At 41.0% G+C, this 13,958-nt stretch overlaps 1 protein-coding gene across 2 annotated transcripts in view; it reads left to right on the top strand.

Moving 5' to 3' along the window:
- PRIMA1 (proline rich membrane anchor 1) overlaps positions 1-13,958 on the top strand; it is an 82,863-nt gene that overhangs the window by 54,907 nt on the left and 13,998 nt on the right. Inside the window, exon 5 of one of the 2 annotated variants that reach the window (XM_050953360.1) lies at positions 4,443-4,529. The exons of the other annotated variant lie outside the window; for it this stretch is intronic. Coding sequence (XP_050809317.1) covers positions 4,443-4,455 — 13 coding nt within the window. The 3' untranslated portion in view covers positions 4,456-4,529. Of the gene's footprint in view, positions 1-4,442; positions 4,530-13,958 lie in introns of those variants that run through there. 2 annotated transcript variants of the gene reach the window in all.

The following is a 13,958-nucleotide window of genomic DNA, read 5'->3' as shown; positions in this document are numbered from 1 at the left end:
TATATGCTTAGAAGGACATATATGTGACAGATTTCCAAAGGGGCCTCAAAAATTGTGAGCGCAGATTGGATATCTTGCACATAGTTTTTCACAGCCTAGTTGTGCACCTGAGAAATTTATATTTGTGCATACAAATAGTATTTGTGCATGCAAATTGTGATGTTCAACACCTAATGACTGGCTGTCAGTACCCTATCTGTATATGCACGAATTCTTGGCATTCACTGAGCACCAGGAGAGCTCACACACTGATGTGTCATGCTTGTAATGCGGTTATATATTTTGTGGCAGCACCCTCATATTTTAGACAGAAAGGACACCTCAGGAATGTAAAGTTGCTATTAGTTTCTTTTTATTTTCTTGCTGACAGGGTGGTAGATTTTTTTTTCATGAAAGATATTCATCATCTGAAATTATTCAATGGCACATGAAAATTATTTAAGAACTGGCCAAATTTAAAGACTGGCCCTTACGTACCAAGAGCAGCCATAATCTGCAAGATCTTTCATTCAGGAATTTCTAAGAAATGTACAGAACACTAGTTTGAATTCAGAACATGTTATTCTATGAGTTTTGCTGATGGGGAAACTGAGGCACAGAGCATTTAAGAGACTAGCTAGTCACACAGCCAGTTATTATTAGTGATGTATTATAACAGCTATACCAGCATATCTGAGAAAATGAACAGTTCAAATTCAAAAACATTTGTAGTTATTTTTCTTGTATGTCTCTGTAAAGTCCTGTCACTCCTTCCCTGTCCCTTGAATGGGTGCGGGTGCATCCCGTTTAGTAAATGCAGATGAGTCAAGAAAAATCAGTAAATAGCTTAGGATGCAGGGAGAGGGAGAATGGACATTTGGGGCTCTCCTGGAATTACTCAAATTGCTGGTAGAATTCAAGATAATTCAATGTGAGCTTGTTGTCTAAACAGTACTATGTGGCCCACATCCTCAGTTGGTGTAAATCAATGTAATTTCAAAGATATTAAGTGGAGCTATGCCCATTTAAATCATCTGAGGCTCTTGTTGTCTCTTAAACTCATTTCTATGTTCCCTTACAATGTAAATACCTAGATCATAGTACAACAGTGAGATTGGGGGAGGGGAGAATAGACAAGTAAGGAGGATTAGATGTTGTTTGGTAAGTAAACAGATGAGATGAGGGAGGGAAGGAGGGTGATGCATTACATAATCCTATTTCTGTAACTCACTAGTATGTCATTATCTTACTATAAGAGGACTAAGATATTTATATAAAAATTAAAAAAAATACTCCTGACTGCTGATGTAAAGTTAAGAGACAGCAGATGTCTCTTGAGACATGAAGGAAATAGTCAACCTGAACATCCCAAGTCTGTGCCATTGGAAGCTCCAAGTATTAGACTTTCTAGAAGATTATTTCAGGTTATTTTTCTCTGTGTGAAAAGTCTGTATTAAAAATCTACAGCACATCCTCACTCTCTGAGATGACCTTTCAGTAGCCCATTTTTCCCAAGGAAGTGACTTCTCAGGTTTGCTGGATTTGTGGTAGGATGAATAACTCTGTTCTCAATTGTATATCAAAGGGTTTGCGAACAAAAAATAATCTTGCTAAATCAGCAGGAAAAAGCAAGCCCCTATTGGTTAACAATTTCACATAACAGATGTTTTGCTCATTCTTGTAATTTTGCTAAGCTACAACAGTTACATATACGCTCCATAGCACAGGGGAAAGATACCATAAATATTTACATATGCATTTCCTTAAATAACTAGCACATTCACCTTCAAATCATATTCTAATAGAAGAAAACACTATGTTGAAATAAAGTGACTGGTCAGATTTAAACCGACAAACAAGAAAATTTATAAATTAGGTATTCCAGAGGGTCTAATATCCAACATATAACATTAAATACCTTACATGCTGCAGTACCCAGGCACAGGGTGGCTTCAGGATGTACTAAATAATCAAGGGAACCTTGAACTGCCTTTCTACATTTAGCTAAATGAACCAGTGGTACTCACAGGAAAAACACTGCTTATTATGAGTTGGACTGAGTAAATGACATAGCCTGGGGGCAGGATGTATTCTCTTGGTAGAGGCAGAATGTATGCTAAAGTGCAATGGAAAAAATATGTATCATCTATTAGAATAGCTTTTAGTAGGTTGATGAGAGGGTTAAAATTAATCAACAATGTGGCCAGTGCAGGAATATCATTAGTCAAGGTGTGGAAGAAACTCAAGCTAACTCATCTAGCTAGAAGACTGGGACATAGGACTGTGATGATGGACATTGTGTAAGCAGAAGACAAAGCCTTTATGAAAGGAGCTTCAATATACACTGCCACCCAGAACCCTATTTCCAGGACCCAAAACCTGGTCCCTCCAACATGGAAGAGAGTCAGCCCATAGAAAATGCAGTTCCTCAAGGAGTAGTGCTTTGACTCAGAGATTAATTTGGAAGGAAAAGGAAGTGGAAAAGGAATTTGGAAGGATTTCGAAGTGGCCAGAAAATCAAAAAAACCAGTAAGTCCTAAAAAACATATAACCTGAGTACCTCAAGTTTTTCCACACAAAGTTCATCTATAATTTTATGGTCATCATAAATGGATTGGCTGAGTGCTCTGCCATCTTTAATCACAGCACAGAGGCCAATGAATGTGTTGCTTGGCTTGTATTTCTAAGCACACCACTATGGAGTTAGTCTCCTCTTGCACCTGGTAGTGAGGTTTGTGGTAGACCCACTGATCACATACTAAATATTCTGAACAACTGGTCTTACTCTCGGCATGAAACTTCATGAAGTGTCATTTTTACCTGTGAAGAAACGTGAGAAAGACAAGGTAATTTTTGTAATATCTTTTATTGGACCAACTTCTACTGGCGGAAGGGACAAGCTTTCACGCTACTCAGAGCTCTTCCCCAGGTCACCTGTTGTTGTGTAATTTCATTTTGACCAAAATTTACTGAACCTGAATTTAACCAAATTGAATTAAAATTGAGTATTGGCTAAAAAGAAAATTATCATTACTTCCAGCAATCCATGAAATTTGACTATTAAAACATGTCGGACCCACATCTTTGCTAACCCAACCTACGTTTATCATATTTCATGTGTAGACACATTAATTCCACTGTGAATAAGAGTGGTGGAATCCAACTCTTAATTTACATAAAAGCTGTGAATGAAGGGGACTGGCTATCTCAGGGCATTGGGTAATGGTATAAATACCTTTTAGCTCTAAATTCTTAGTTCAGGTCCAGACTATGGGCTCTACTGTGCAATGACTTCCATGGGATTACTTGCGAGAGTGTGTTGCATAACCCAGCACTAACGGCCTAATCTAAATCCCACTGGACACAATGAGACCCATTCCATTGACTTCAATGGCACAATGGTGTCTTAGTCTGCACATACTGAAAGTTGGTGCCATCTGATGGCTGTTTAATTGTCTATGTGACATGAGTTTGGTGGTCCTGATAGATAAGTGACTGTCTCATCAAAAATCACTGCTACCACTTGTTAGCCGTTTCATTGGACAGATTAAGGACTGAATGGGCATAGCAAATTAAAAATGGTAGTTTGAAGCACATCAGCAGTCCTGTGTGGGAAAGTTGGCTCTGCTGCTGCCTGCACAGTATCTGTTCTGTGAATCAGCACTGGACTCTGTCCTCCAGGACTGTCAGTCTGGAATTTGTATAAACATTTCATTTGTGCATAGCTATTTGGTATGGGGGGAGGGGGAAGAAGTAGGCTACATCTTCTATTTGTCTCCTTTAAGAGTACACAAACTTACACAAACATGTGGTTAAGGACAAAGAGTGCTGCCATAAAAAGGAAAATGTCACTTTTTTCCCCCGTAACCTATTAAGTGGTATCCCACTTTCCAATTTGCACCTGTACAGTTAAGTGGAGACTCAGGATCATAGTAATGTTTTGAGGTTAATAGGGAGTGTTGCCAACTCTCATAATTTTACCTGGGGACCACAAATGGCGTTTTTCTTAAACCCCCAGCTCCTGGAATCATGTTAATACATGGGAATAGGGCTTTCTTTCTTTTTTTAAAGTAAGTTTGTAGCCCTCATGATGGTGGAGAAAACCTTGAAATCATGACATGAGTGTACCCTAAAGACTCCGAAATCAGAAGGCAGATAAGACCCCAATATGTTATTTTTGTAATAATCTCATTTTTAAGCCAATCTCAGGTGTTTTGGGGGCCCGATGATTTTTGAACACTTGGGGTTGAGAGTACTGGCACAGCTGAGTGCCTGAGATACACTCAGCACAGTTTGTAGGAAGAGCCAAGATGGCATTTAACCTGATCTTTCCCTGATCCTGGGTTCAGTCCAGTCCCTGGTATGACTACAGAAAACTCAGAGCTACTCTTCATTACAGGCAGGATCCTGCTCCAGCAGTCAATGATCACTGAGATACTCTAGACATACTTTCTTTTTCCCAGGAATACTCCTTGACATGGGAAGAGCATGACACAGAATAATGACTTTGGTTGTCCACCACCCAGAGATTCCCCTCACACAAAGGAATCTTGAGAGAGCCACTTAAGCTGGTTTGATAGCTGGGTTTTTTGCCGCTGAAGAGGTACAGAACATCTGGAATGGAGCCACTGGGGCCTGATTTCTCCAGGGCCTGAGCAACTGCAGCTCCCACTGGTTTCAGCTGAAGATGTGGATGCTTAGAACGTCTAAAAATCAGGACCACACTGTAGAATACCATGGGCCTGAATTGTCTCTCAGTAAGGCTGCTTTTACATCTGCGCGGGTCTGTTGACTACAGTGAGGTCCTGTGCTTTTTACAAGGGCAGGAATACAGTCATATTTGCAAGGACACTAGGATCCTCTTAATTTACACATATCCCAGTTTAAACCAAAATGTGCTGATAAAGAGCCCAGTGGCATTGTTTAGGGACAGTCCCTAGGAATGGGTGGTATGGAGCCACACTACCCCAAGGGGAACACAGCCTCTGCAGGCCTACTGTTACAGCCCTTTATAGGATCAACTTACTATACTCCCCACTATGCTGCTGACCAGTTATACTGGCCAGTGCATAAGGTGTGTGAAGCCAGAGTGTCACCTCATGCCCACTGTTCCTTTGGGAGCACCAAGAGAAAAGGAGCCCATGTGATCCCCAAAGCACAAAGGCTGCAGTTCTGCCTGGCCATTATATGGGTTGTGGAATTATGATGATTTGGAACCCACAACAACCATCAAATTGTACAGTAGCTACCTATGTAGCCACATGATCTTATTTTTGTTGCCACATCTTCCTTCCCCTCTACAGTATGTACTCCCAACTATTTTACAGTGTTACTGTATTGCTAACAGCTGATAGTTCTCTCCTCAAGAGCGATCCTGCTGTATTGGCAGAATTGTGGGTGGAGGGAGCTTGAGCGTGTTAATATTTGCCATGATTCTCCATACACTTATATCAGTTTTACACTAGTATCACTCCACTGCATTACATATATTTATTCCCAATTTACATTGGTATATGCAACTGGAGAATCAACTCCATTTTGTCTGGCTCTGAAGAGCAGGGTATTAAATGCCCATGTCAAAAAGCATTTGTGGAGCTTCACTGTCCTTATAATATCACGCAACAGCCACACTTCACGCTAAATCCCTGTGATGGGATAAAGTGCTAACAAAAGGAGTAAAGACTCTGGAACTAACTGTGTGTTAGCCAGAAAAAAGGCAAGAATGGGAAAAAAAGGTCATTTCCCATTCTGGGCCTTTGCAATAAACTAATCATGTGAAGTGGCTCAGATAGGGAAATAATGGAGTTCCTCTCTTTGATGTCTGCTTTTTGAGGCAGCAGTATGAAGGATGGCCATTTTCTTAGGAAACAATAACAGAAAGCTAAGCTCAGCTTGCTGTTCATTAGCTGTGACATGAAGAACCCTGTGCCCCTCCCCACTTATATCCGTTCTAACAGCATCATGATTGAGTGCAGTCAAATTCTTCCACACACATTGTCTACTATGCTTGTCTATAAACATGTTAAGTGGGTTTAGTGCTGTTGAAAAATGCAGGTCTGGAATCCCTGAAAGACTGAAGCTCTCTCCAACCACAGAAACATCCCAGCAGATTATAAATTCTTTGGGGCCACTACTGTTTTGTTGTGTGTTAGTACAGTGCTTAGCACACTGGAGCACCTGGGTGCTACACTATACAAATAAGCAATCAGTAACAATAATAAAGGGCATTGGAACTGCAGGGTTCATCACACTACCCTCTGCCTAACTGTTTTATTCATGATCTGAACAAACCAACGCTCTATGTGAGGTGGAAGCAAAACCTCTGTGTTTATTCAGTCCTCTGCCTTTCTGCTTAGGCTGTCAGGAAGGGTCTAAGTAGAGAGAAAAGGTTTGAAGTAGACATATAAGCACTGAAAAGGCAACTCATTTATACAGACCCTCAAACAACTGCCAGCCCCAAACTCTTGATACCCATCTGGGCTGGATTCAGGTCAGTAACCTAGAAGTTCACAGATTGTCCAGCTGTTAATCTTTCAAATTCCCCATTATCTTTCTAGACTAGGGGCTACATTTTGCATTCAGTCACAGTGATGTAAATCCACAGTTACACCACTGGCTCCAAAGAAGTTACTCCAGATTTACACCAAACTAGGTGAGAGCAGACTCTAGATTCACGGGCCCAGTTCTCTTCCAATACTGATGTAAATGAGAAGTAACTCATTTATATCAGACTGCCTAGGGAGGTTGTGAAAGCTCCTTCACTGGAGGTTTTCAAAAGGAGTCTGGATAGCCATCTGTCTTGGATGGTTTAGACACAACAAATTCTGCATCTTGGCAAGATGACCCTTACGGTCCCTTCTAACCCTATGGTTCCATAGACTCATAGACTCTAGGACTGGAAGGGACCTCGAGAGGTCATCGAGTCCAGTCCCCTGCCCTCATGGCAGGACCAAATACTGTCTAGACCATCCCTGATAGACATTTATCTAACCTACTCTTAAATATCTCCTGAGATGGAGATTCCACAACTTCCCTAGGCAATCTATTCCAGTGTTTAACTACCCTGACAGTTAGGAACTTTTTCCTAATGTCCAACCTAAATCTCCCTTGCTGCAGTTTAAGCCCATTGTTTCTTGTTCTATCATTGGAGGCTAAGGTGAACAAGTTTTCTCCCTCCTCCTGATGACACCCTTTTAGATACCTGAAAACTGCTATCATGTCCCCTCTCAGTCTTCTCTTTTCCAAACTAAACAAACCCAATTCCTTCAGCCTTCCTTCATAGGTCATGTTCTCAAGACCTTTAATCATTCTTGTTGCTCTTCTCTGGACCCTCTCCAATTTCTCCACATCTTTCTTGAAATGCGGTGCCCAGAACTGGACACAATACTCCAGTTGAGGCCTAACCAGCGCAGAGTAAAGCGGAAGAATGACTTCTCGTGTCTTGTTTACAACACACCTGTTAATGCATCCCAGAATCATGTTTGCTTTTTTTGCAACAGTATCACACTGTTGACTCATATTAAGCTTGTGGTCCACTATGACCCCTAGATCTCTTTCTGCCATACTCCTTCCTAGACAGTCTCTTCCCATTCTGTATGTGTGAAACTGATTGTTCCTTCCTAAGTGGAGCACTTTGCATTTATCTTTATTGAACTTCATCCTGTTTACCTCAGACCATTTCTCCAACTTGTCCAGATCATTTTGAATTTTGACCCTGTCCTCCAAAGCAGTTGCAATCCTCCCAGTTTGGTATCGTCCGCAAACTTAATAAGCGTACTTTCTATGCCAACATCTAAATCGTTGATGAAGATATTGAACAGAACCGGTCCCAAAACAGAACCCTGTGGAACCCCACTTGTTATACCTTTCCAGCAGGATTGGGAGCCATTAACAACTACTCTCTGAGTACGGTTATCCAGCCAGTTATGCACCCACCTTATAGTAGCCCCATCTAAATTGTACTTTCCTAGCTTATCTATAAGAATATCATGAGAGACTGTATCAAATGCCTTACTAAAGTCTAGGTATATCACATCCACCGCTTCTCCCTTATCCACAAGGCTCGTTATCCTATCAAAGAACGCTATGAGATTAGATTGACACGATTTGTTCTTTACAAATCCATGCTGGCTATTCCCTATCACCTTACCACCTTCCAAGTGTTTGCAGATGATTTCTTTGATTACCTGCTCCATTATCTTCCCTGGCACAGAATTCCATGATTTTAACTCCATGGAAGTCAATGGAGTTCCACTATTATAAAGCTGGTATAAGAGTGAGTTTGCCCCCAAAATGCCAAGTATTCCTCCTGGTAGGAAAGGCTGACATATGTAACAAGCTTAAATTCTCTCCTTCCATGGTTTTTGGTTTGTTTTTTTTTAAGTTTCCTTGCAGATTGGCCCTGATTTGTACCAAGTCCTTCCTGAAGAAAACAATTGACTTCAGTGGGAATTTTTGCTTGAAGAAGGACTGAGTAAACCCTGAATAAGGGCTTCAGGATTTCGGCTACTGTCGTAGTGTTGCCATCAGTCCTGAATGGCCATGGGGATATAGAAGGAGCCTGCCCCTTTAGACAGCACTGGGATGGCAGCAGTTGGGGAGGGGAAAGTGTTACACTTTTTAAGATGCAGCAAGGTCTGATCCTTAGCTCACTCCTAACTGAGATTGTGGAAGCATTATGCCATAGGCAGGCACAGTGCCTCCAGACAATGCCATTTGGTCACTGTACTTCCCATTCCCAGCACAACTGTGATCCTTGAGGTACAATCTAGTTCTGTATTTCTTAGAGATCTAGGCCTCTGGCTGCACATATGTAACTCCCATGGCATTCCATTGCCCACTGAGAAGGGACCAGACCCTGGGAAACGTACGCAATAAGTTGATTGATGCGTTTGGTCTATAAAGAGGAGCAAAGGTCCGGAACTTAAATACTAATGACTATTTTCTGTACAGAGTGACCACAAGTCTCTGTAGTTTTCACCCTTTCAAAAATAAAAATAAATCACTTTTTTTGAAAAAGAAAAGAACAACAAAGTGCTAATCCTGCTTATAAATAGCCTTTACTGTGCTTACTTTCACTGAGCAGAAAAAGCCTGTTCTCAACGCTTGTACAACCTACATTTTCATGTGCCCCACCCACATAAATCCAAGAAACGAGCAAAGCACTAATTAATACTGATAAGTTGTAATGGTCTGTGTAATGTTTATTTTTCAGATTTAATTAGTAAATGTTTGTGAAGCACTTCGAAGCTTAAAAGCACTGTATAATTACTAAATAATAAAGAACAGTAGCCGTCGTTCAATCTGTACTGCGGGAGGGAATGGGGCTGGAAAATGTTACAGGAACAGAATGAGAAGGGTTCTCATTTTTGGCTTCTAGCCACATTTTTGCATTTGCTTTATAATGCATAATGTAATGGAGTTTCCATATTACTGATACGTATGATGCAAATGCAAAATTATCAGTACCTTCAAGTTGACTTGTGTGTGTGCACCTATTGTTGTGCATACAACTGATCGCACCCACAAAACCTACGTTTGCCTGCAGAGATCAGGGAGTTAGGAACCTGCTTTGGCTGTGTGGGTATGAGTAAGAGGGTGGTCTGCCCTTCAAGGGCCAGGAAGTCTGGGGCCAGCCATCCCTGTTCAGTTATCAGCCTCAGTTTAGAAGGGGTCAGGTGATCCCTATTAAGGGCTACAAGAGCCCGGTGAGCAGAGCTGCAGGAGAGAGGTGGGTTCCAGCAGTATACCCTGGAGCAGGGCTGGTGTCTCCTCCTTCCAGCACCAAGATAAGCAAGGGAGAAAGCCTCTGGGAGCTGTAGCACAGGATTGGCAGAGGACCTGCTTTTATTTTGATGTTTCACCTCAGTTTTAATGAGTTAATGTTGATAAATGCAAAGTAATGCACATTGGAAAACATAATCCCAACTATACATATAAAATGATGGAGTCTAAATTAGCTGTTACCACTCAAGAAAGAGATCTTGGAGTCATTGTGGATAGTTCTCTGAAAACATCCACTCAATGTTCAGCGACAGTCAAAAAAGCAAACAGAATCCTGGAAATAATTAATAAAGGGATAGATAAAAGGACAGAAAATATTGTGTTGCCTCTATATAAATCCATGGTACACCCACATCTTGAATACTGCATGCAGATGTGGTTGCCCCATCTCAGAAAAGATATATTGGAATTAGTAAAAGTTCAGAAAAGGACAACAAAAATGATTAGGGGTATGAAACAGCTTCTGTATGAGGAGAGATTAATAAGACTGGGACTTTTCAACCTGGAAAAGAGACACCTAAGGGGAGATATAATTGAGGTCTATAAAATCATGACTGTTGTAGAGAAAGTAGATAAGGAAGTGTTGTTTACTGCTTCTCATAACACGAGAACTAGGGATCACCAAATGAAATTAATAGGCAGCAGGGGATGTTGTGAAGGCCAAGACCATAACAGAGTTCAAAAAAGAACTAGATAAATTCATAGAGGATAGGTCCATCAATGGCTATTAGCCAGGATGGGCAGGGATGGTATCCCTAGCCTCTGTTTGCCAGAAGCTGAGAATGAGCGACAGGGGATGGATCACTTGATGATTACCTGTTCTGTTCATTCCCTCTGGGGCACCTGGCACTGTCCACTGTCGGAAGACAGGATACTGGGATAGATGGACCTTTGGTCTGATCCAGTAGGGCCATTCTTACGTTCTTATATTTGAAGAATCTAACTGTGTCCAGAAACAGGCTTGGGCATGGCAATGAGTCCTCTGGCCACTAGTCCTGCCTGGTGCAAAACAGTGAGTACACACAATCAGAACCTGTGGTTGGGCTTGTTTTCTTGTAAAGCCTCTTCCACCACTACATGCACACCATGGCTCCGACTTTCATGAGCTGAGCTGTCAATGCTGCCTCCAGTATTGCAAATGAAATACCCAATTTGTGCTTCTCTGCCCCATGGGATTTTGCACATGGGGAACACCAAAAACTCTTTTCTGGGTATCACTTCTGTTCAACATGTATGCAAGACCACTAGGGGAGATGGTGGCTTCAGTATGCAGATGTCAGCCAGCTCTACATCTCTAGTTCATAAGATCCAGATAGTGCAGCTATGGGATTCATCCAATGTCTGGCTGAGATTAGGGATCGGATGAGGCCTAGGTAGCTGAGACTCAGCTTCATTAAGACTGAAGATATTACAGGGAGTTTTCTTCACTACATTCCTGCTCCAGTCAGACTTGCCACAAGTTATAATGCACCAGCATGAATGAAAACCTTCATCGCTAATTAATAGTTGAAGAAACTGAGTAAAGAGTAAAGGATTTGAGAAGGAAGGATGAGCTTGTGGTTAAGGTACGACACTGAGACTCAGGAGATTTGGATGGAATTCTTCGCTTTACCACACGTTTCCTATCTACCTGGTGACAAGAACCTTAATCTCTCCATCCCTTCTTTATTAAATGTGGGACAACAATTCCCCCCATTCTTGGTCTGTCTTGTCTATTTGAATTGTCAGCTTTTAAGGGCAGGATCTGTCTTTTACTATGTTATGTCAAGTGCCTACCACATTGGGGTCCTGATCTCAGTGCTACCATACAGCGATAATACTGACTTGCCCATGATCACATCAGAAGTCTAGAGGAGAGCTGGGTATAGAATCCAGGTCTCCTGTGCCCTAGTCACAAAATCATCTTTCTTCCCAGTAATGGGTGGTTGTTTTGCCCAGCCTTTTCCAAAAGGATAAATAAAATTGCAGTGTGGGATCCCTTTAGATTTCAGTGTTGTTTGTGAGGCTTACATTTCATTTCTGTTCCAGAGAGGCTGCCCTTCCTTAGGCACATAGTATAGCCTAATTCACTGCTCAAGCTTATTTGATTCAGATTCCCTTAGTAGAGAATGCTGATTTCTTTTATTTAGTGGCTTTTTACCATGTGGGACCGGTCAATAAACTGAGTTCATTTTTTACCTTAGGCCCATTCAGTTATTATCTACTGTCAAAAAAATCTATCAAAGATGTGTTCTGCACTGCTAACAACTGAGGTATAATGCTGTATATCAAATCTCTCTAGTCAGAATTACTTTCTAAGTTCTCTTTAGAGGTTGTTTTTTTTTAATTAGGAGGTGAAAGGGGTAGGGTGGGATTAGGTTGGGTTGCTATGAGTATTTTTTTTAATTAAATTGGCTTTATAAAGTAGTCCAGTATTACGATAATGCTGCCTTTCTTTCTAAAGGCTGGTATCCTGTGGACAATAAGCAAGGAACAGAAGTTAAATCAGTAGTTTTAAAAGAAGAATACTTAGTGGTAGTAAGAAATAGGATTGAATTATCTCTGGCTGTCTGGTCCAGATTGTGCTGTTACACCACATTAAATTCTGATCAACTCCATTGAAGTCTGTGGAGTTGCTCATGCTTTACAATGGTGTAAGAATAAGCTCCCCAACCTTTTAATTTCTTTTAGGTTTCAGAAATGTTATTTGTAATCTAAACAGGCCAGATCTTCCTTTTGGGTGCACCTATTGATTTCAGTGGATTGAACTAGGTAGATCTGAGAAGGAAGAGCGTAGACAATCACATTTTAGACTCTCTAACACCTTTGAACACAAGGTTGGGGAACTTGTAAATGCTGATGAACAGCTGATGAACTGCTCAGCTAAGAATATTTTGTCCCTGAGAGAGCCCCTGGGTGAAGGCAGCATATTCAGTCTTTGCACAGGAAGGGGAGATTTGGCCATTACTGAAGAGTGTGATGTATCCAAAAGTGGAAATAACCCACAAGCCTTCAGGGTCTGCTAAAATTTACCCTAGAAATTAGCCAGCTAAGAACATCCTTCAGAGAGAGCAGAGGTCAGTGTGAAATGCTGGCGATTTGAAAATGTGTGAACAAGGCTCTAAGGTTCAAAGAGAGTAGAAGCCTGACCTAAGAAATAAGGCAAGTGAGGACTAATCCAAAACCCATTGATGCCAGTGTGACTTGCAGTGGTATGAAAATGTGTTTCCTCACAGCGTAATAGAATAGGGGCATGCAATTCTTTTTTAATTTAATCTGTGAGAGATAGAAAAGATGTGGACACATAGAATGTGTGCTGCTTTTCCTCTGTAAAGCCGATCTGTCACATAAAGGCTTGGGCAAGGTCAGGGCAGCTGAAGTGAGATCTCTCTTTAACAATTTGGAAGATGGTTTTGAACAAGAATATCAGTTACTCACCAGACCTCTGTGAATGGGAAGTTTTGGGGCCAAGCAGGTGTATAACTGTAGCTCAGGCACAATATGCTAACATGACACACAGACCTAAATAAGGAAGATTCTGTATAACTATCTTCTAGATTTTTACACATAAATTTGCTTTTGGCTGAATGAATGAACCTTGAACAGAGAGTATTGTTGTCTTCAGAGGGCCTGATCTGCTCTGTTACTCTGCGGTAAATTGGGAATGAAGTTATAAATTAATGGAATTAAAGAAGAACCTCAATTTTATAAACATCAATCTTATGAACAATCAGTTATATGAAGCATTTTGGGGAGAACAAAATGTCACATGGGAAAAGTGATGGCGAAGAACAAGTCAACGTCTTTTCACATTCTGATGTCTTTGGTGCATTAGAATTTGATTTGTCATGGTCTGAACAAAAATAAAGTGATGCCGCATACCATACTGTAATTTAGGCACTCTACCTATCATCATTATGACAGGTTTCAGAATAGCAGCCATGTTAGTCTGTATCTGCAAAAAGAACAGATGTACTTGTGGCACCTTAGAGACTAACAAATTTATTTCAGCATAAGCTTTCATGGGCTACAGCCCATTTCATTGTATGTGTAGACTGGAACATACAGCAAGAAGATATTTATACATACAGAGAACATGAAAAGGTGGAAGTAGCCATACCAACTGTCAGAGGCCAATCAATTGAGATGAGCTATCATCAGCAGGAGAAAAAAAACTTTTGAAGTGATAATTGAGATGACCCATAGAAGGTGTGAGG

Source organism: Gopherus flavomarginatus, chromosome 5 (assembly GCF_025201925.1).
Source record: "Gopherus flavomarginatus isolate rGopFla2 chromosome 5, rGopFla2.mat.asm, whole genome shotgun sequence".
NCBI lineage: Eukaryota > Metazoa > Chordata > Testudines > Testudinidae > Gopherus > Gopherus flavomarginatus.
Note: the sequence above shows the minus strand (reverse complement) of the source record. Positions and strands in the feature narration are given on the sequence as shown.